The sequence below is a fragment of the Urocitellus parryii genome, chromosome 6, assembly GCF_045843805.1.
Source record: "Urocitellus parryii isolate mUroPar1 chromosome 6, mUroPar1.hap1, whole genome shotgun sequence".
NCBI lineage: Eukaryota > Metazoa > Chordata > Mammalia > Rodentia > Sciuridae > Urocitellus > Urocitellus parryii.
The window spans coordinates 177,973,487-177,996,942 of record NC_135536.1 but is presented as its reverse complement, the minus strand read 5'-3'; the positions used below and the strand labels follow the sequence as shown (position 1 = coordinate 177,996,942).

Below are 23,456 nucleotides of genomic sequence, written 5' to 3'. Positions count from 1 at the left end.
GACACCTACCTCGTTGGCTTTCTCAGGAGTGCCCTTGGGGGAGGGGGAGGCAGGTGAGGATGGCAGCCTGCGCTCCCGCTCCCAGTCTCGATCCCTGTGGATCAGTTTGCTGTTGGGCTCCTTCAGGGTCCTCTTGAGTTCGTTGATACTGGCCTGGTGCTTCAGCAGGACATCCTCTGGCTTGTCCAAGAACTAGAGATGGACAGACAGGACAGCAGAGTTAGGCGAACAACTCCAAGTGGGGGATGCAGGGTTTGGGGATGGTGGCAGCAATCACCATCACCACCCCAAAACCAGCAATGTGATCTCCCCAACACTGCCTCTCTCTCACAGCAGCCCCAGGAGCCAAGTGAGCCAAGGAGCATCAGCCCCCATAGATACACTGACTGAGGTACAGGGCACTTGTGCTGACAAAGAGGAGACTCCAGATCAAGCCATCTTCTCTTCTCTCCTGCCTGGCTCCCTGACCTCTGAACACGCAACTCAACCAAAGCCCCTCAGATCTGTGAGCCCAGTGGTAGTCAGGCACACAGAAGGCTTTCCTCTGGCATAGCACACAGCATCCACCAGAGCAAGAACTCCCTTGTCATGTGTCCTGGACTGTTCTAGCTTGCAGGCTAGCCTTCCAGGTCCCTCTGGGACCTTAGTTCCTACCTTTTGGTGGAGATTTAAACCACCATACCTAGTAGGATGTTCAGTCTAGGTCCCTCTAAGGTCCAACCTGCGCAACTGCTCATACCCTAAGGAGGTCCAGAGTGCAGATATGCCTAAAGCTAGTGCTATCCATAGAAACGGGGCTGCTCCCTCACTGGGACCAGGGGCCAAGAAAAGACTGTGAATCCTCTCTGCTGTGAGCCACTATCTTCCCAACCACCTGGATCCTCCAGATGCCTTTTGTGTATAGACACCAATAACAGATGGGCTGAGACATGGCCAGTTACAGATTAGGATGCTGCGGGATGTTCAAAAAGAATGGAGACCAGGAAGAAGAGGGGTAAGTCCCAAAGCTGAGCGCAAGAACTGAGCCAGGTATATCTGGAGTCATGGGTGTGTCCTCAATTAATCCACCAAGTCTGAGCTTCTGTCGGTGCAGCATGATGGAGTACTCTGCCTAGGTCCAGCGAGGACAAGCCACTGGTGGCCTGTCAAAGCTGTTTAACTGCCTGCCTCTAGGCACAGCAGTGGGCCAGCAGCCCATGCATGAGGCTGTTTGAAGGCTCGTGATAGCTCTGTTAAGGGCAAGAAATGGACAATCTCAGCTTATTAAAGTCAGATCAGATGGGTTTAGGAGAACAACCTGAGAGTTAAGCACACTTGGGACAAACCTGGATTTTTTCTCTGGGTTTATCCATGGCATCCAGGGAGCCACTGTGGTTGACTCCTAAGCTCCCTCAGGAAGGAGACTGATCCCACTGGGGCTTCTGCATCCCTCCAGACACCTGCCTTTACCTCTGGCCTCTCTCCCTAGACTGAACTTCCCACAGGAAAAATCTGCCTAAGAAGTCAAATCTGATGGAATCTGCACAAGGGGTGGGTTTGGGCTATAGTACTTCATGGATCCCAATCCAGGAGGACCCCAAATTGCCCTGCTGGCTCTGTGGGCATGTCATGCTCCCAAAGGGAACATGGTAGAGTGGGAATCTGGGAACCTGGGAGACTTGACGGTCAGGGCATTGAAGAAACCTAGTCCATGGGCCTGCTGTGGCTCAGTAGAGCACTGGCCTAGCATGTGTGAGGCACTGGGTTTGATCCTTAGCACCACATAAAAATAAATAAAATAATTATTTTAAAATACCATAACCATTATAAAAGGAAAAAAAAGAAACCTAGTCTAAATGCCTCACTATGCAGATGGGGGCTAGGGCTCGAAGAGACTTTCCTAAGACCTTCGAAGAGTCAGTGCAGAATTGGGTTGGAACCCAGATCTCAGGGCTCCCAGGTCAGGCCCTTGCTATGGCCCAGCCTCTGGCCCTTTCCCTTGGTAGCCCAAGGATAAACCTCCTCCTCTTGGAAATTGTAAAAGGGAAACAGTAGTAAACACAGGAAGAATAAATTGAGGGTGGGAACTAACAGGAAGAGGAAGAGAAAAGGAGAAGAGGCTTTTGGTGGAGCTGCAACAGCAGCTGCCCTGGAGGGAAGTGAACTGGAGTCTGAGCAGAGGCAGATGTGCTCAAATGCTCCCCCCTCCCACCCCCCCGCCCCCACACACATCTGGTTGCCAAGAGAAACCAAAAGAAACTTCAGGTGAGGACACAGATGAGATGGAGGAGTGACCAAACAGTGCTGTGGGGGAGATGAATCTAAGGAAGGGTCGGAGTGGGGGATGCAGGGAGATGAGCTAAATGGAAGCACAGAATGGCCTGGAAGAGCTGGCAGACACAGGTGGGGTGGTCAGGTAAGAAGCAAGCATGGAGCATCAGGTGGGCTGGAGAGGTAGAGGGTGAAGCTAGGTGGAGGGTGGCAGGGGTGAGGAGGGAGGGACAGATGGCTTGTTGGGAGCAGAGTCCAAGAAGGGAGTTGGAGAGATGAGCTTCCATAAAGGCAGAAGCAAGGGTGACTGGAGAGGGGGATCACAGGAAGGAGGAGGGCAGGACCAGCGGAGATGAAGCTGAGGTGGTGTCGGGGGAATGAGCCGGGGAAGGACTGTGAGATGGTTACACATGAGCTGGAGATCTGAATGGCTGGGTAGGGAGGGACAGGTCCCATGCAGTACCTCCTGCTTGTGTCTCGGCGTGGTTTCCTGCTCCGGCTAGTGGGACATGGCAGGAGGGAAAGGAACCATCAGGGTCAGTAGAGCAAACAGATTAGAGATACCGCGACTGGCCTGGTCCCGCAAGGTGGCCCAGCACACTCACACTCCACCAAGCAGCACGGGCGCAGGAAGCTGCTGGGCCACCCATAGGGTAGTGAGGTAGCCAGAGTAGGTGCAGGATGGGAAGCAGGGTACTGCCCCAGAAAGGCAAAGAAGGGCACAGGGTTCTGGAGGAAAGCAGGCAGAGCCACGCTTGGTTTGTGGGGCTTGAGGTGTCTGGGGCCTCATGCTTCTTGCTGCAGTGGGTGTGTCCAGGGGCCTATGCTCACATGGCAAAACTAAACGATGGAAAAAAAAAAAACCCTGCTTAATAACTCCTAGAGGAAGCCATGCCTGGTCTATGTGTGCCCATGCCTGTGTGTGAAGCCGTATGTGTCAGTCTAGGGGTGCGGGGGTGTCTGAGAGTGAGTGCATGTAAGGCTGAGATTGTGCATTACTGCAGGAGCACCAAGGGTGGGGTGCTAAGGCATCAGGAAGGGGACACACCTGTACCTCACCCTGTGAGGCCCATGGTGACATCTGATCATGCTCTGGGGAGGAAGCAGGCAATGCAGAGCCAGATTATAAAGGAGCAGACAAGGAGTGAACCAGAGGAGGCCCAAGTCCTCCAGGGCACGAGGCCCCCCAGGGAGGCTGGGCAAGAAGAGGGAAGAGTATAGGTCAGACAGCATGCCCACCCCTGCTCCCAACCCAGGAAGGCCCAAAGGCAAGGCCTTGAGCACCCCACAGCAAAGGTGACTGGCCATAACTAGAGGTAAATCTAAACCATGGGTTGGCTTCTTGATCCCCAGTGCACAGGGTAAAGGAAAGCCAGGCTCGTACCTTTAGCTCCTTGATCTTGGTGGGGGTCCTGACCTCTCCTTCCTCAGCCTCTGACCGCCGTCCTCCGGACTCTGCATCCTCTTCCCGCTTGTCACCATCAGGCCCTACATCATGGTTTTCACTGACTGAGGCCGGGCGGGAGAACTCCGCTAAAGTGGGCAGAGGTGACAAGATGAGTATGTGAGAGGTCTGTGCGTGCACAGGAGGGCAGCCCAGCTGCTGCTTAACCATGCTTTCAGTGGAGCCAACTTCCAAGCCTCCAACCTATTGCCCACTCCTAGTCCCACGGCTGGTGAGTAGCAGAACTGTCTCCCAGCCAGGCCCCTTCCTACTTTCTGCAATGCTAGATTTCAAATCTCAAATCCAATTTGTGCTCTATGACTTTGGGTAAATTACACAATCTCTCCGGGTCTTGGTTTTCTCATCCATACATAGTACCTACTATAGACACTTGGGGTGAGGAACAAATAGCTAATGTGTGTAAGCATTTAAGAGAGTATTCAGGAAGGAGTGAGCCTTCCACTGATGCTGGCCCATAAATGTTGCTGTTTGGGCTGTGGTCACTTGTGACAGAATACTCCCTTGATCATTATTTAGCAATATACAGATATCGTAAGATTAGCTTTACTGATGAAAACTAAAGTCCTAAAGATTGCAAATTACTTATCTTCTTTATAAATTAGTGAGAATTCAAGGAGATCCCTAGGGTAAACATCTTTCTCACTAACTGGTATTTCAAAATACTTTTCTGAAATAGAAAATTGGGGTAGGATTATAGATCTCACACTAGGCACTGGGCATAAGCCAATCACACTCATGGATTGAGTGTTGGTGAAAAATAGGCTCGAAAACACTGAATTAAAATAGCTAGATCATAGATATTTATCCTTGGGGTTGGCCTCCTCTAAAAGGAGAAAATAGAGAGAATAATGATCCTTTTTTGTTATTATTGTTCCAGGGATTGAACCCAGTGGCACTTTACCACTGAGTCACATCCCCAATCCTTTTATTTTTTTATTTTGAGACAAGATCTTTGTAAGTTACTCATGGCCTTGCTAAGTTGCTGAGGCTGGCCTTTAGCTTGTGATCCTCTTGCCTCAGCCTCCCAAGTCACTGGGATTACCGGCATGCATCACTGCACCTGGCTAATCATCCTTTCTTTTCATGCATACTCACTTTGCAAAGTACCCATTTTTGCACACTATTTCATTTGATTTGTGCAATACTCTGTGTTCTACCATGGGGATTACTATCCCTATTTTTACAGAGAATAAATTGAGACCCTCAAAACAGGAAAGGTCCCACTGGTGATCTTCCAGTGAGTCTGGATGAGAGCCTAGACTTTGGGCTTAGAGTCCAGACTTCTGCTTCTCCTCTGACGAGCTTTGCCAGCTATGAGATAACCTGTGCTGCTTTCTGCTCTCCAAAAAGTAGGCTTCATTTAGCCCCTGGAATAGGAATGGTATTGCAGAAGGAAGAAGAGATCGTAATGCAGAAGGGAAGCAGAGATCGTCGTTTCCTTTGCATGAACCACACATGCATTCTCCTTGTAGGATGTCAATCTGCACATTGCTGAGCTTCTTAGGCAAGAGGCCCAGAAAACCATCTGGCTGAACCTAGGAGCCCACAAGGTCATGACTCAGGGAAGCTGTGGGAAGTCCCAAGAGCAGCAGTGGCACATCCCAAGTGGTAGTGGGAAAGTTGGCACTGAATCACCAAGAGCTGCCTAGGTACAGTGGTGCTTCAGGGCTGCCATGATTGGTGTGAACGAACTTGCAATGTGTTCACTGCTCACTCTGCTCACTAAGAATCACTACTCATTCTGCAGAACCTGGCATGTCCACTCCCTTACTTGCCTCTAAAAAACACTCTTCTCCCACTTCCAATTTAGGACATACCTCCATCAAGGCTGCGGGACATGGTGTACCGTTTGCTGGAAGAACGCTCAAAGAAGGGTGCAGGCCTGTCAATGAGGGCACTGGCCTGGCGGGTCTGTGCCTGGGTCCTCCCACTATACCGGAACTTGGAGCCCATCACCAGGAAGCCCTTTGGTGGAGGCTCAGGGGACACCAACCTGCAGTGGAAGGATGGAGGTGAGGAGGGAGGATCAGACCTGCATTGCCAGGCCCAAGGTTAGACCACAGCAGGCCTTCTGTCCCACTGCCCCATCATCTACAACACCATGAAGAGGTCCAGGAAGAGGGAGACTTGGCCGAAGCGGGTGCTTCCCTGCCATCTCCACTAACTTCTCTTCCTGCTCCCCTCTACCTGTATGGCCTCTGCTTCATACCTGCTTACCCCAGCCCAGGGTCAACTCACCGGAAGAACGTGTGATGCTCAATGCAGACCTTCCACAGTCTCTTGGCTGACCGGTGATTTGGGAGCTTAAAGCCAATCGTGCTCTCAAACTGCTCGTACTAAAAACCAAGATAGGTGGGTGAAAAGCAGGCTTGGGCCACTCCCACCACCAGCCCATCCTGTCTGAACCTCTTCTGGGGCATGTGCAACTCTGGCTGGTTCATTCATGTAATCAACAAGGAGGATCAAGCCCTTCCTCTAGGATAGACCTGGTGCTAAATACACAGCCACCGTGGAGAACAAGACAGAAGATTCCAGGGAGTGCGGGACTCAGATAATAAATGAGTAAACAAGGTAACTGCAGATATGAACAAGGGCTATGAGGAGAATAAAGGGAGATGTGCAAGAGGAGAGGACAACTGAGCAGCCTGGGGTTGGGGTGACTTAGAAAAGGTGACTAGGGCTGCCCTCTAGCCAGATGTGCTTTGAGCTGAGATCTGAAGGATGGGGACATGCTAGAATTTGGATCTTAATGTGCCCCAAAGGGCTGTGTGTTAAAGGCTTAGTTCCCAGCATGATGCTAGGTGGTGAGGCCTAGCAGAGGTTTTAGGTCATTAGGGATCGTCAAAAGCATTTCTTCCTTTTTTTTTTTTTTTTTTTTTTGGTATGCTGGCCCTGAAATTAAGTTTGGTCCTACTTGCATGCCTGCCATGTTGGGGCTCTCATCACAGGTCCAAAGCAATGGAGCCAATCAGACAAGGACTAAAATCTCCAAAACCATAAACCAAAATAAGCCTTTCCTCTTTATAGGTCTATTATCTCAGAAATTTTGTTACAGTAACAGAAACTATCACAGGGAGGAACCAACCATGTGAGAAGAGGGGGAAGAGACTTTCAGGCAGAGGGAACATCACATGCAAAGGATACAGGGGAGGAAGGAACTTGATTTATTCAAGGATTGCAGGAAAGGCTGGAGGGGCTAGGGCATCGTGGGTATGGGGAGGAGTGGCAAGAGAGAGGTGGGAAAGGTAGGTGGCCATGAGAATTCAACTTCAACCCTATAGCTAAAGAGCGCTCCTGAAAGTTCAGGCAACGAAGGTGAGGAAGTTGAGGCTGGGGGTTGGAAGGATTCAATTTAAAGGATTTTAAAGATCTTCTTAGCAGCAGAGGAAAATGGCCTGGAGCACAAGAGGAGGAAGGGAGGCCAGCAAAAGGGTTATGTGAAGATGTCAGTGAGAAATGGCAGCTGTCGCAGCCTTCGTGCAGCAGGAAGAAGAGCAGCAGGTGGGTCACAGATACTCTAATGGTAGAACCAAATGGCTTTGGATGGGAGAGATGTGGAGTTGAAGGGAAAGAGGTGTGGACACATATCTGTATGTGTGTGGTCTCACACCTGTGCATTCACATACATGCTGGAGGACCACATGCAGGCCAACATGTGTGCACACACATGTACTCATTTATCTGTGTAAAGTGAACTGTAGTTACCTTATTTATGCTCGTGTGTATGTGTATGTGTGTGTGCACACGTGCACGTGTGCACATATATCCAAAGTGTGATGTCTGTGGGGAGCCAAGGAGGGGATCTCTCTGTCTCCCATGATCCCCGGCACCCAGTCTATGTATCCTGGGTAAGAAAAACTCAGGCAAGCTGCACTTGGTCAGTCCCAGGAGGAGCAAGGGGTCCCAGGGCAGGCTTACCTCCCCAGGCCGGATCTTAATATAGAAGTTACTCCTCTTGTAAGAGATCTTAAGAATCTTGGGCCAGGCAAATCGGTTGATTCTCAGCCGGTCCCGGTAAATGAGCAGACCATTGGCACAGACGCCTAACATGATGTCAATGCCCTCAGAGTCCTGCATTATAAAGATCAGGGGAAATAAAAAGTTATGAACTTTGAGGAACAAGAAATGAAAATGTTCCAAGTTGCAGGTAACACAGGGTCTGGCACACCAAGTCCTCTGGAGGGGCCTGATGGTTCCTCAGGGGGAATGCAGTACCTTGGCATGGTGCAGATCAACTCCATACATGGAAAGCTTCTTGGCATTCTCGAGGAAGTGGATCTCTGCTTCTCCTGGGGTCATGCCCCTGAGGGAAAGAAAGTGATCACCCAGATCATCCTACACCATGAATTCTCCAGGCCAAATCCTGCTGGCTGAAGGTGGCCACCATCAGACCCATGCTTCTAGGACACTGGGTAGCTGAGTCTCATTTGAGTCCTTCCCCTCTGTCCTCAGGGCAGGAAGGTGAGCCCATCATCCCCACTTCTGTCCAGCCATCCCCATCTCCCACAAAGCTCTGGTCCAGTCTCATTTCCTCCAAAAAAGCAGACAAGGGCTGGTCAGAGTCATATTTTTATCTCATTTGCTACTGAATTAAGCAAGAGCTATAAATCTTCTTCCTTCATGACTGTGACACTATTGCCGAAGACATTGCTCATTATAATCACCCAAGGCTCCTAAATTATTACCCACATAAGATAGGTCTCTCAGAGTTTTGTATGAGAAGCTACTTTATCTCTCCTGGAGAACAAGTACACATTCTCCTTTCTGAAAATAAAAGTTATGTAATTAATCAAGGTTCTTTCTTTGCTTTGGCTGTCGGGAAACTCAGGCTACATTTTGTACTTAGTCACAGCAACTGTTTTTTGAGTACCACGTGCCGGTTACTGTTCTAGGTACTTTATGTATATTAATTCACAGAATCCTTATCACAACCCTAAAAGGTAGGTATCATGGTCATTCCCATATTACAGATGAGGAAGCAGGGAAGTTGAATAACTAGCTCAAGGGCCCACTGCTATTAAGTCACAGAGTCAGTATTTAACCCCAGACAAGGTGGCTCCAGAATTCATACTACTAACCACTTCATCACATTTTTCTCTTCTGTCCTCTAAGCCTGTTTAATTTCCCCTGTCTACCTCTGGGCCACTATGTGCTTGGGACACCTGGATGCTAGATGTCCATGTGCTTTAAGTCCAAAGAGCTATAGAGACAACCTTTAGCATATTTCCAGCCCATATTGATCTGAATATCCTTCTCTGAATTATTATGACTCTTGCAAATCCCCAAGGTACCTTACTATCTCAGACAGGGATGACAGATGGTAGGCAGCCCCTCATTCTTGTGCCCAGATGACCATGGCTCACCAGTCAGATCCTACTCAACACAACACCAAGCAGTCAGTACTAGCCAAGCATGGTGGGTTTGTGAGTCTCTGAGAGATGCACTTGCTGCTGCCCTTGACCCAGCATTCATCACACTCCAGCAGGCTCTTCTATGCATCTTCCACCCCTCCTCTCCAGATGCAGCCCACAGATGCAACCCTCATCATTCTCTCCATCCTCCATAGTAACAAGATAACATCACCATGGCCCTTCCCACAGGCAAAGCACTTCACTGTTCATAAATGCACTTTCAAATCATTTATCACATTGGGTTCCCTTAACAACCTTAAGCTTGGAGCCTGAAGTACTTCTAGCTTAAAAGGACCCTAGATCCATTTTGATCCAGGGGTTACCCCCAGGGGTTAGGATGCCCTATAGAAAAAGCACTTGGAAATGGTGGTGGGGAGCATTTTGGTTGTTACAATAACTAAGTGGTGTTGTGAGCACTTAAAGCCTAGGACCCAGGGAGGCTAAACATCCTACACAATGAATTCTCCTGCCCCAAACAGCAATAGTTGAGAAACAGTGATTGGCTAATTCTGTGCATTTATAGGTGGAAAATAGGGTTTTCAGAGACTAAATAATCAGCCACAAACACATATCTGGTTAATTATCTTCTAACTCCTAGAACAAGGTGCTTTCCACAGCACAATCAACTACTCAACCCCTCAACTCACAGATAGCAACCCTAAGAGCCAACATTCAGTGTGTCTTTAATATGTGCCATGTGGCCCTCCTGACAACCCTACAGGGTGGGTTTACTAGCACCACATTGAACAGATGAGCATGCCAAAGCACAAGGAAGTAGAATGGTGTGCCAAGATCCCTTGGTTAGAAAGCAGCAGAGCCAGATGGTGAACCCAAGCAGGCTGGTTTTCGAGTCCAAACTTTTGAACTTTATGCCAAGATCCAGACATCAGGATGCTTACTTGGAGGCACACAGCAGTTATTATTATGTCCACAATAACTCTACATAGTTATTATTATCTCTAAGTGGCGGATAAACTGGTTTTCAGAGACCCTGGCAGGGAATTATCACACCCATACAGGAACTTAAGAAACTGAGGCCCCAAGAGACCACTTAAAGTCACATAGCTAGTCACTGTCATTCCTGTCGGATGGAGATGATCTGCTCCCAGACACATCTCAGGTTAGGAGCAGAGGCAGCTGGGGTCCAGAGAGCACAGCACCAGGAGTCTAGGACTTTCAGGTCTGCAAAGAGTCCTCTGGTCAAAGGCCAACAGGCCCTCTTACCTGTATGTCTTGTGCAGCTCCATGATCCTCTCCTCCAGCTCCCGGGTCTGGTTAGGAGCAAAGCGGAGCTCACTGACGTAGTTGCCCACATGTTCCTCGGCATCGTAGTCGCCCAGCTCTGCCTGCACAGCATAGGAGCCCAGCAGGGCGTGTGTGACAAAGGAGCAGGGCAGCCGGCCTGTGATGATGTCTGCCCTCAGCTGGAGGCACAGGTAGTACCTGGAGACAGGAGAGAGGATGTGGGCTTGGGCCTGCGCCTTCAGACCCCCCAGCCCGGCTGGGTCCTTGGAACCAAGAGGCTCAACACGTGGCTCTGTGGAAAAGGACACCCCTAGACACTGGAACTTCATGGGTTGATCATTTGGCTGTATCCTGTGAGATGATTCTGTGACATTTCACACCACGTTCAGCATTTTGGCGCATTTCTAAATTTAAAGGGTCTTTTTTCTACCAAAAGAGCATTTGTAATGTCTAATTCATTTTCAAGCTCAATAGGACTACTTTGCTGGTTTTATCCTTTTAAAAATGTCCTGTGATTTTAATTATACAATTAATATAGTCTTACAAGGAAAAAATACAACTTATGAGGTTAGTGCCCTTTTTCATTCCTAATCTCCTCCCCAAGGTCAACACGGTTATCCATGTTGTATTCTAGACATTTCTCCACCACAGACACACAAAAATGTATGTGGTTTTGATGGATGGGTGTTTTTAACTTGTAAATGGTATTGAATGGTATATCTGATTCTGCAGCTCACTTTGTCTCACCAATGACATGCCGTATGTGAGCGCAGTGACTCTACCTCATTCATTTTAACCTCTGCACTCTACTCTACAGCCCAGATGGACCTGCATGCCAATGCTTTCCCAAAACTTTTTATTTTGCCTCCAGCTCTAAATGAATTATCTAAAAAATAAATTGGTTTAAAGAAACATTTTCCGACCACCAAGCCATGATTTTTTTTATAACTTGTAGGCACACTTGGATGATTTTACAACTTTTAGTACCATTTAAAACCATTTTGTTATTGCTTTTTTGGTTATCGTGCATTCAAAAAAATTTTTTTAGTATATTTTCAGCCAGCGATGCCTTCCTGCCCATTTTTGCTGTTTCACCACTTTTTTTCAACTGCCTATTTCTCTTTCAAGTGGCTTTTACTTAGTCCAATTTTTAGTACTCTGTGACATTTTAGAGTCAAACTGAAGCCTTGTCAAAAAAAAGTACATGTGGCCTCAGTGTGTGCTCTGGGCCAAGGTGTAGATCCAGGATCAGTAGCTCAAACGTCATAAGCATCAAGTATGGGCCTATGACATTTTGTTCAAAAGTCTAAAAATTCAGAAATCACTGCCAAACTCTCTGACCAATCTTTCATTTCAATCAATTTGTCATTTTGACCAGTTTATTTTGGGCCCAACTATTTTTGACTAGATCAGCTGCTCCTACCACCCCACCTCCAGGGGCCATCTGTGCTGGGCAAGGCTAACTTCCCTCTTGGTGTTCCTGGAAGCCCAATGCCCAGAGTCTGGCACAAAGAGGAGAGGTACCAGGGGATAAGACTAGAGGGGATGGGGGCTGTGCTGGCCTAAAGCTACAGAGTTCAGATCCAACTGCTGTCACCTTGGCACTGAACTAATCTCAGAGCCCAGAGTGGGGCTAATGAGGCCAAGGCCTGGGGCCTGATCTACTCCAGGAACTTCTGTCTTCTCTCCCAAGGCCAGAGTCAGCATCTTGACCTTGGTCTGTTGCTTGTCAAATAGGCAGCAGGCCTTAAAAAGGGACCTGAGGGCCCAGAGGAGATGGCTTAGCAGCCTCTCCCACTTCAGAAGAACTTCAAACCCATTCTTATTTTGGGGGTATAGGGCCTATGACATGAATGACACAGTCCCAGGATAGCCTGACATGAGGGCATCTCTTTGGCTGGGGCTTAGATAAAGACGGGGAATCTTCTTGCTCTGGTTCCTAGAGACAAGAGAAGCCCATGGAAGCTCCCACTCAGAAGGATGCTGGGCTCTTCCTTTGGATATACCCTCAGGTCACCTTATCTACTGGCCCGAGGCAGCAGACTGGGCATGCAACCATGTTCATCCCGGCACCCAGACTGCCCTCCCCTCCATGGTGGTCACCGGCCTCGTCTGATCTCCACATGCCTGACATGTACACAGAATGACACACAGGACCAAGCCCCCACGTGGCACGGGCACTCTACTCTCTCCTTATCTCCAACACTGCAAACTGGTGTCCACCAGCACATCAGCCTTCACTTGTGTGGGGTTTGTCCCACCACTTTTTAAAAGTTTGCATCTGTTGCTAACATTTCAAGCTTGCAGTTTTCACTCTCCAATTCCCATGGGACAACAGTGGCTAAAGAGCACTGTTTTCAATGGAGTCAGTTCTCTAAGTTCACAATGGGACATAAAGACCACTGTGAGACCGCCTTCTCTGAGGTCAAGGGTCAGCTGCCACTGGCCACTGCATTTGCCTCCCTGTTTCTCTCACACAGCCTGCTACCTTTGCCAATGGCCTGGCCCCGGCAGATAGCCACGTTTGAATCTGCTGTTGTTTACAGTTCCATGTCTCCCAGGCCAAGTGCCCTCATCCATAATCCCACAGAGCCCGTACTCCTGGCCCACCCCTCACCTCGTGATGTCTTCCGTCAGCTGAGCTGGGTCAGGGGGGTAGAACTTGACTGTGAAAGCAAAATTCCAGGGGCTGCCTGAGAGGAGAAGGTGGGGAGAGATCAGAGAGACCACATCACTCCAAAGAGTGGCCCAGATGCACCAGCCTACCAGCAAGTCCTCAAAGTCTTCTCCTATCTCTAAATCTCAAGATAATCTAATCATTGTTCCCACTTGACAGATGAGGAAACTGAGTCCCAGGTTGAGCCTTGTGAGCTATCAATGGGAAGATAGAAAGAGAACTACTGCTGTATATCAGGCACACTGTGAATTACTTCACAAATATCACTTCACTTAACCTCGCAACAACCCTGGAAGTCCTGTGATTAGCCCCACTTTGCAGGTGAGGACATGGAGGCCCAGGCGATAATAGGCTCAATTTCATGTGCATTTGTAGTATTTAATCTTCATAACCACCCTGAGGTCAAGTTTCCTTTTTATAGTTGAAGATTTTGAGAGGTTAAGTCACTCTCCTGGTTGGTGGCAGAGAACAGGTATCCAAATTCTGGTCATCTGATCCCAGAACCCAGGGTCCTGACCACAAGGACTCCTGGGAAAAAGCAGCCCCAAGGGATATCACTGTCTCAGGGATAACAGTAATAATAAATAATAACAATAGCTAGTACATGCTGGGTGTACTATGTATAGGCACCTTGGTGGGTGCTGTACCTATGATAACCTCACTACTTCTTGTGCTGCTGAACTATTCTCTGCCTTGGTTGCCTTACCTGGAGCCAGGATTCAAATCCAAGCCTTCTGGCCCCAGTGTCTGCCCCAACTTCCCCAGGGAAGCCAGAAGAAAAAAGTGAGCGACAAACCTGTGCTGGGCACTACGCATGCATTTGTCATTTAACTGTCACTCCCCACCACCATATGAGACAGGAATTATTAGTCCACATGCCAAGGAGAAGCAAGGGCCCAGAGGACTTGCTGCAGGCATCCTAGGTGACGGCCCTGAGGCTCGGGAGGAGCTACACCTGATGCTGAAGCTCAGGACACAAGGGCCCATGAAGCCACCTTCAGAAAGCTGAGGGGCTGTTACAACAGAAAGGAGGCCAAAGGGCAGGCGTAGGATGAACGGCTGGGAGGTAGAGGAGGAGGGACAGAGACTGGGGATCCACCGGAGGAGGCACTTTCTAAGGACCAAGCGTACTCCTCAATGGTTTAAGGTGCCACAAGGAACAACTGCTACATGCCTGGGCAGCGCTGGAAGGCTATGGGCAAGATCTGGAAGGTTCAGGGGGAGGCCAAGGACTCAAGTCAGCTGACTGCCTCTTCCCCAAGCCCTTGGTCTTCACTAAACACTGTACTCTACACTTGGCTGCCTGTACTTCTTTCAATTCCTTCAAAGCATGAGAGGTAGGCCTCTGAGCAGGGCTGGGGCTGCTAAAGGACAATCTAGATCCCAGGCCTAGGACCCTGTCAGCCCCAGAGAAGCACGTTCTGCCTGTGTGCCTGCCTCTTTGTCTTCAACTGACAGGAACCTACAGGAAGAATTCCTCAAGCCCCCTCCCTCAGAGTCAGCTGGCATCCCTGGGCCCAGCTGCCTGCTGTCATGGCAACAGGCTCTGCTACAGCTTTCCAGCCAGGGGACCAGGGAGTCCAGGAGAGAGCGCCACAGCCAGGGGGAGGGACCCTTAATGGCAGCATCTCTGCCTCCAGGCTCTGTATCCATTTAAAGACTGAGGCCCCTTGTGGAGGCAGCCAAACTCCCCCTTCTTCCATTTGAAAGCTGCCACAGCCCTCCTAACATGCCTTTGTCTCTAGGCCAGGAAGGACAAGTTGAAGGCCTGCTGTCTGCCTTCACAGGGCCTTGAACAGAGTGAAGGACGGGGTTGGGAGGCCAGAGCCCAACTGGCTCAGCCAACACCTGGCTCTGCAACGTAATGTAAGTAACCACCTCTCTGAGCCTCTGAGGAAAGGGGCATTGGTTACTGAAGTCTGCACTAGCTCTGGGCAGGAGGGTGACTGTTTCCAGGCCATCTGTTTGCCCCTGTCCTGAATAACTTTCAAGGTACCTTCTAGGACTAATGTCCTAAATGCATTTATGATTCCTCTGCTAACTTGCCTGACTCTGCACAGTCATTTCTCTTCTCTGGACCTCAGTCTCATCATCTGTGAAACAATGTCAACATCATTCCTGCCCTGTCTTCCCCAAGACCTGCCATGCTGAGCAAAGTCAGAGGGAGCAGGTCACCCAGCCCACCCTTCTACTGCATCTCCAGCCACAGCAAGCCACTCACTCCGGATCTGCTTCTTGATTTCCTTGGAGGGATCCAGCCAGTTCTGAAAGAGAAAACAGGGTTCTTTGGAGGAAAGATGGAGGAGAGGGCCAGATGGGGTTAAGGGAGAAATGTCCTGAAACTGCCAGTTGGGAAAACTTGTTAGTGGAGAACACCCTTCCCTGGCAAAAGAAGCTTTTCCTTTGGGACAGAAAGGTGAGGGGACTGAGGTCTGGATTCCCTGCCAGAGTTAGAACCCAGTGCCCCGGGGCAGCCACAGCGACCAGGTATTGCAACCACAAGGGAAGGAAGAAACACTGGCCGGGCTCCTCAGTTCATCTAAGCAACTCACATGGCCGTGCTGTGGCTCTCCAGATACCCATGTTGGGTGACTACAAGTCATCAAGAAAGGACTGGGGGTGGGGTGGAGACAGAACAGAGGGTGGAGAGAGCTGGCTGATCCTTGGGGACATGCAAGTGGAAGGAGCCTAATGAAGGTCTGATGGAAGTCATGGGATATGGCCAGGACTACAGAGACCCTTGGGGAGAGGCCTACCCTCGCGGCCGGCCCCCAGCCAGGTACCTTCTGGCTGTCAGCATCGCAGAAGGTCAGGCCAAAGTAGTCCTTCTCCAGGAGGTTGAGGTGCTCGCAGACCAGGTCAAACAGCACCTGGCCCCGGCCATGCTTCTAAAGGATAAAACAGAGAGGCAGTGAGGTTAGAAAACACCTTAGGGTGGGACTGGGAGCTGCCCTTGGCTCCACCTGGACACCCAGAAAGTTCTCAAGAGGCTTCCAGTGTCTGGACAGGACCTCAACACTCCTGCCGCATGGCTCTGCTGAGCTGTACAGGGCACAGTGCTCAGCCCAGCCAAGCCTTCTTCCAAGTCCTGCTGGGGTTTCTCCAGATCGTGGACTTGCTTGGGGCAAGTAGAAGTGGAAGTGTGGGGAGTGACTGATTTTTCCTTCCTTACATCAATCAAGAGAAGGAGTGGAACACCAAAGTCCTAAGCTTCGGGTGGGAGAGGAAGAGAAGAATCCCCTAAAAAGTGAGAGCCATGCGAGACTAGTCTGGAGGGCCACCGCCTCCCCAGGTGGCAAGTAAGGTGGAAGAGAGGCTCAGGGGACCTAAACCAGCTCCACTGGAAGCAACACAGTTGGACTCACCTCTCCCACTCCAAAGCAAGGAGGCCTGGGACTACTCTGAACCACAGTCGCAGCATGAGGATTTAGCACAACAAAGCCCAGAGCCAGCCTAGTAAGTCAAACCCACAGGTGTGAAGACAAGCACCCGTCAAGGGATCCAGGTCAGGAGGAACACGAGGCAGTTGCCACCCAGTTAGGGAACTCCAGACAAAGAATGAGATCTCTCCAGGGACCAGGCCTGGACAGGAGAATTCCTGAGCCTACAGGAGCCCATCTGAGAGAGTGAGCTGGTTGAGCCAAACACTCCAAGCACTTCTGGGGCAAGCTGAAGCAGTCCCTGGGAACCATGGGCCAGGAAAGAAAGGGAAAGAGAGAGCCCTTTATTTTGCCCAGGAGCAGGGAAGGTGTTTCACCTTGAAACCCTCCTACCAAAAAAATACACATAAAAACAAACAGAACCAAAGCTTGTGGAGAAGAGGGACCCAGGCCTACCAGAGTTCAGAAGTAAGTCGGAGGCTGGTGCTGTAGCTCAGTGACAGAGCACTTGCCTAGCACTTGTGGGGCACTGAGTTCAATCCTCAGCACCACATAAAAATAAATTTTAAAAATGAAGGTATTATAAAGAAAAAGAAGAAGCCACATCCCTTAAAACCAGGGCATGGGGGAGAAGGGCTCCTATAGATCTCAGTGTTGGGGCCACCATCTGAACTCTTCCACACATGTAGAGAAGGGCTGAGTGCAGGGCCCAGGCAGAAGCAAACCTCTAAGGAAGGAGGGGCTCAGGGTGAGGCAAGTCTGAGCCCTTACTGGACGGGAGACACTAAATGTAGGGCCAGAGGGTTGGCGAGGAGGCATCTGTTATGCTGCTGCTGTGAGGCAGGGACCTGTCACAGGGCCTTCCACATGGATGACAGCATCCTTCCAAGGGGCTGTTTCCCTGGGCTTGGGTGACACATTTACCACGGATAACTAGTTTGTCCTGGAGACTAGAGATGATGCCCTGGATAGGAGTATTCACAAAGAAAGGAAGATCCCTCCTTAGCATCCCCCCGCCAAAAAAATAAAGGGGGATTCTAGTTTAAATGTAGGTATCCGCTAAGGTGAGATAGAACAGCCCAGTTTCTAAGCCCCTGTGATGCAGATCAGCCCTTAGATGGTAACATTCTTGCCAGGGTACAGCCACCTTTTCCTCGTGCCAGCCCTGTGCCATGTCTAATTCTGTTTGCAATCATAATGGTCTTTCTGGGCCTTGTCACCATCTGTACAAAGAAGGGCCAGGCCAGGTCATCTCCCCGGACACTGCAGTTGGCTCAGGACTCCTCTGGTTTGGCCAGGCTAAGGACACATAGGAGCCTGCCCTGGCTCTGAGGCCAGCCAGCCAGGGACAGGACATATGGCGCTGGGTGCTCCCCTACCTCCACCTCACACTCGTACTCAGAGGCATCGAGCAGAGTGACCCGGCAGATGGTACTCTTGTACTTCTTGGCAATCTTTTGGGGTGATTTCTGGGCCTTGCTGGGCGTGGTCCTCTCTGATAGGCCATCGGCCTCGCTGTAGTCCTTCTCCTCCATGTCTAGACTCTGTAGGTCCAAACAGGAAAGAGTCTGGTCATTAAACTTGAAGCCATAGCCTTTCACACAAACAAAAAGCAATCAGGGATAGCTGGGGCTGGACAGACTCCACCATGAGAGTCACTGCCCTCTGTGATCCACAGGGTAACCAGGGGCCATGGCTTGGTGTGTGTAGGAGAACTCAAGTTTCCATGGGCAATGAGGGCTCTTCATCTGTGTCTTCCCTGGAGGCTGCTGCTAACAGGGCAGCATCTTCAGGCAGGAGTTTCCCACAAAACCAAGCCCATGGTTAGAGCTCTCCTGCCTCCCTGGAATAGTGTGCGAGTTATGGGGCAACCACCTGGCTCCTCCTTCTCGGCTGTCACAGGGTTAGCATGAGGCTGGCAGCTGTGGATGGATCACCTGGAGGCAAGGGCCAGAGCCCAACCCTGACTCCCTCAATGGCCTTGGTTCAGTCCCTGCCCTCCTTGGGCCTATTGTAAAGTAAGGAGGTATGAATTTGGGGGCTAGATGATCCTTCAAATCACCCCAAAACTTTAAGGTGCTCCAGGGTCACATTGGGCTTGCTAAGCTAGAATGAAAAGGCTCAAAGGTGGGAAAATAAAGTTGAAAGAACAGTTTTTGGAGGTCAGGCCTAGGTTTGACTTTCGCCTCTATCACTTCATGGCAAGGTAACTTTGGGTAACTCACTTCATTCCACTCCGTCAGTTTCTCCAAGTGTAAAATGGTGAAATGAGCAGCTACCCTCTGAAGTTCAGAGAATTAAATATAAATGGGATCGCGATGCTCCCAGCATAGTGCTCAGCACATAATGGGTCACAAATAAATCTTAGTTTCCTCCTTCCTTCCTGATGAGGAAACACTGGGTCCCTAAGAACTGGAACCCCCAGGACTGGCTGGGCAGGAGGAAGGCCCTCAGGCCCTCAGGTGCATACCTGTTCAGCAGGCCGAGCGTCCTGCTGGGGCGGTTGCTTCTCATTGGAGTTGGCCTCTGGGTGGCCGTGGCCTGCGGGAGTCACAGGGGTGGTCACAGCAGCAGCAGCCTCAGGCTGTTGTGGGGCCTCCTCCTGAGCCTTCTTCACCTCAGAATCAGGGCCTGTCTCTGTTGTCATGGTGACCAGCACGCCTGCATTGGCATGAAGGAGAGCATGTGACAGGGGAAAGGGACGGTGATAGTGTAACAGAGGGGGCAGGAACCACATGCAGAGAGAGACAGATGGAGACAAATGGACAGAGAAGGAGGGAGAGGGAGGGATGGGGGAAAGGGAGGATGGAGTCATGAGAAGTGAGGAGTTAGTGGCAGAGCTGAGGTCATAGGCCCCCCTCCCACCCTGTGCCCATAGATCCTCAAGGACTCTGATCTCTCAGCCTAGACCTAGAATCTGAGCCCTTTCTAGGGATAATGAGGGTCTCTTCAGAGAGCCCCCACTCTACCAAGGAGCACAGGGTAACTAGCCTCAGGCAGGACCCTGGCCAGGCTGTCTCCAATCACAGTACCTGGCACATGCTATTCCCTCAAAAACATTGAATGCACTGAACTCAATCAAGAGAACCCTGAGTTTCGGGCCCTTTGGGCACTGAGTCTGGACAAGCCTCTTCATGCCCCAAGCTGCAATAATTCTTGCACATACATCTCAGTCCCACCCCCAGGGATGCTGTCAGGATGGGCCCACAGGGATAACAGCAGGTAAGCACCTGTTAAAAATACACCACCCTACCCATGGCAAAGTCAGGGGAATGCGCTCTGGCCCAAGCCTGCCACAAATGTGGCAATCACTTTACCTCTCTACAAAGTGAGGGACTTAAGGTATTATTTCTGGGACAAACTATTAGTTCTTTCCCCCTCGAAGCATTAAATGAAATTCTAGAGAGAATCAAGGACCTAGTGTTCAACTATTTTGTTGAAATTAGTCAACTGGAGAGACAGAGAGAGAGAACAGCATAGTCATATTTACATATTTAAAAAACAATAAATAATAACCTCAGCACCATATGTTTGTGTTTTACACAGTTAGGAAAAGATCTGAAAGGACACTCACCAGAGGTTAAAGGAAAAGTGAAAGAGATCTGGGGAATGGGGTGAGATAAGCGAGGAAGTTTGATTTTTCACTTTATATCATTTGGAGTTAACTTGTATCTTTTTAAATGGGTGGATGGATGGATAGACAGATATTAACCTACAAGTGTTATTTTAAGGGCAAAAGCACCCTCACCTGATCCCAATTAGTGGATCCTCAAAAGGGGTGGGGGGTGGTTTGTAGCTAAAACCTGGGGAACAGAGAAATGAGCAGGAACCTTCACCACTAAATACAGGCCCTTCCTCTAAATCCATCAGATTACTGTGTATGAGAAAGATCCAGACTAGACCCATCAGGCCCCTCTCTCCACCCCATCCACCAGGGTAGGTCTCTGACTGCCAAGTAGACACTGAATCCACTCTAGGCAATGCAGAGTCCTTGCCCCAACTTCCTTTTCCTTGCAGTGCTGGGATTGAACCTAGGGCCTCATGCGTCCTAGGCAAGGGCTCTCCTACCCCAGCCCATTCTTTTTATTCTTTGGTTTCTCTCTCTGCATTCCTGTGGGCACTTGTGTGGCCCAAAGTAAAAGTATTGGACAGAAAGTCGGGAACCCTAAGAGCCCCACTCAGCCACAGGGGCACTCCAGGGCTCTGGAGGGGTCATGGCATCCTCAGTCCACACAGAGCTGTCACAAGTGGAAAGCTTTGTGAGCTGGAGCTTCTAGCACAAATAAGACGGTGTGTTGTTATGGATGCTACTGTTTTTTTTGTTTGTTTGTTTGTTTGTTTTTTGTTTTTTTAAATTTTAATATTTATTCATTTATTTTTTCTTAGTTCTCGGCGGACACAACATCTTTGTTGGTATGTGGTGCTGAGGATCGAACCCGGGCCGCACGAATGCCAGGCGAGCGCGCTACCGCTTGAGCCACATCCCCAGCCCCCAGATGCTACTGTTAAGAAGAAAGATTAGGAGGGCTGGAGGGGTGCACGCCTGTCATCTCAGCAACTCAGGAGGCTGAAACAGGAGGATCACAAGTTTGAGGCCAGCCTGGGCAATTTAGTGAGGCCCTAAACAACTTTGTAAGACCCTGTCTCAAAATGAAAAGTATAAATAAGGACTGGGGTTGTAACACAGTGGTACAGTGCTTGCCTAGCACATGTGAGGCACTGGGTTTGATCCTCAGCACCACATAAAAAATAATAAATAAAAGTATTGTGTCCATCTACAATTTAAAAAAAATTTAAATATATATATATATATATATATATACACACACACACACACACACACACACACACACACACACACACACACAGAAAGGGTTTGGGATGTAGCTCAATGATAGAACACCGCTGGTTCAATTCCCAGTACCAGAAGAACAAGGAGAAGAAGAAAGAGGTGGAGTAAGGGAGGGCCTTGGCCACATTGCCTCACTCCCACCCACAAAGGCTTTCCCTCCAGCCATTACACTGGGCCCTAGGGGTACATCTTCAAGCCATAGTTACATAAAAGCGCTCCATCATTCACATGACATTAAGTGCTGACTCTGGGCCAGGACACAAAGTGACAAAAACTGCTCTGGGGGAGCTCGCAGCCTAGGAAAGGTCAACCTGAGACCTGTCTGCCAGGCTCAGGATCTTTCCTAGACCTGCGCTTGATACGAGTTATCATGTTAGGTAAGACCAATAGGCAAGAACCCTCGAAATAAATGCTTACTTAATTTCACTTAAAAAAATCCACAGATTAATGTGCCTGTTTTCTGCGGTGAGAAGCAGAATCCCTGTGACTCTCATGCCAGGCAGTGCAGGGGTGCATCCACTCCCCCACTCCTGGTGGCCTCTTGCCTGGAGGCCCTCAGACCCTCAGAACTTTCTCCCAGGTCTGAGTGTCCTTGGAAATAACCAGGAAAGCAATCTTAAAAAAATAACCCCGTCTTCCCTGTGTGTCTCCAGCAGAGCCTGCTGCAGACAGTGCCACCGATAAGAGGAGCTGGATGTCTTTTGAGACAATTAAATCTATTCCTCTTCTTTTATAGGTGACACCCAGAGAGCGAGAAACTTGAATGACAGTCACATCCTCAGACAGGGCTCCTCTTCTTCCTCCATCCACCCTCCTCCCCACCCAGCTGCCTGACTTCCCAGTTCCTAACTCCAGGTCCATTTTCTCTCCTCTACACCTGGCTGCCTCAAGCAAACCCCATCAGACACACCTAGAAGGAAAAAGCACTCAGGCCCAATTGAACACCAAGATGTGCAGGCTGAACCCACAGCCAGGGGCAGGGGATAGATGATCCCTCATCCTCTCAGCAAGTGGAAGAAAAAAGGATACAGAAAATCCTGGACAACGTTTGAATGACAAAGCACAGGACATGACAGTTTATACAGATGAGTCCTATTTTAATTAAAATACACACACAGATCCAGATGGTCCCCAATTTACGATGGTTCGACTTACATGTTTTTTTTTTAAAGATTTATCTATTTTTAAGTTTTTTAAGTGGACACAATATCTTTATTTTACATTTATGTGGTGCTGAGAATCGAACCCAGTGCCTCGTGCATGCTAGGCAAACACTCTACCACTGAGACACAACCCCAGCCCCAACTTACATGTTTTTGAAGTTATGACAATGTGAAAACATACCCAGGCAACCATTTTGCTTCTTACTTTCAGTATAGTATACAATAAATGAGAGGAGATTTGGGGCTAGGGATGTGGCAGGGCGCAGGGTTCGATCCTCAGCACCACATAAAAATAAAATAAAGATGTTGTGTTCACCGAAAACTGAAAAATAAATATTAAAAAGTTCTCTCTCTCTCTCTCTCTCTCTCTCTCTCTCTCTCTCTCTCTCTCTCTCTCTCTCTCCCCTATCTTTTTTAAAAAACATGACAGGAGATTTGTAACACTTTATTATATAATAGGCTTTGTGTTGGAAGATCGTGCCCAACTCTAGGTTAGTTAATGTAAGTGTTCTGAGTACACTGAAGTTTGGTTCAGCTAAGCTATTCAGTAAGTGAAAATTTTTTTTTTAGTTGTTGATGTACCTTTATTTTATTTATTCATATGTGGTGCTGAGAGTTGAACCCAGGGCCTCACACATGCTAGGCAAGTGCTCTACCATTGAGCTATATCCCCAGGCCTTGAATGCATTTTTTATTTATGATATTTTCAACTTACACTGGGTTTTTCAGGCTATAATATTGTGCTATGTCAAGAAACATCTACATAGAAAATGTAAAAACATATTACCCATGGTTATTTCTGGATACAGATTGCTATTTTTTGCTTCTTTCAATTTAAATGTAGCTCTTGATTTTTCTACTATAGTTGGAGATTCCTTGAATTATTTATTGATTAATTTATTTTTTCAGATGGGGTTCTCACTATGTTGGCCAAGCTTGCTTTGATCTCCTAGGCTTAAATGATCCTCCTGCCTCAGCCTTCTGAGTAGCTGGAACCACAGGCAGGCATCACC

The 23,456-nt window shown here is 49.1% G+C and overlaps 1 protein-coding gene across 4 annotated transcripts in view; it reads right to left on the bottom strand.

The window, feature by feature from the left end:
• The window catches only part of Epb41l1 (erythrocyte membrane protein band 4.1 like 1), a 68,233-nt gene that overhangs the window by 31,567 nt on the left and 13,210 nt on the right, over positions 1-23,456 (bottom strand). For 3 of the 4 annotated variants that reach the window (XM_026383243.2, XM_077800239.1, XM_026383246.2), the window contains exons 2-14: positions 18,899-19,089; positions 17,808-17,972; positions 15,805-15,936; positions 15,270-15,312; positions 12,989-13,064; positions 10,351-10,569; positions 7,931-8,018; positions 7,634-7,786; positions 5,954-6,051; positions 5,533-5,708; positions 3,635-3,783; positions 2,714-2,749; positions 10-192 (exon numbers count right to left, since the gene is read on the bottom strand). In XM_026383243.2, the coding sequence (XP_026239028.1) occupies positions 10-192; positions 2,714-2,749; positions 3,635-3,783; positions 5,533-5,708; positions 5,954-6,051; positions 7,634-7,786; positions 7,931-8,018; positions 10,351-10,569; positions 12,989-13,064; positions 15,270-15,312; positions 15,805-15,936; positions 17,808-17,972; positions 18,899-19,075 (1,695 nt within the window). In that variant the 5' untranslated portion in view covers positions 19,076-19,089. The remainder of the gene's footprint in view (positions 1-9; positions 193-2,713; positions 2,750-3,634; positions 3,784-5,532; positions 5,709-5,953; positions 6,052-7,633; positions 7,787-7,930; positions 8,019-10,350; positions 10,570-12,988; positions 13,065-15,269; positions 15,313-15,804; positions 15,937-17,807; positions 17,973-18,898; positions 19,090-23,456) is intronic. The other variant, XM_077800237.1, reaches the window with a different exon arrangement.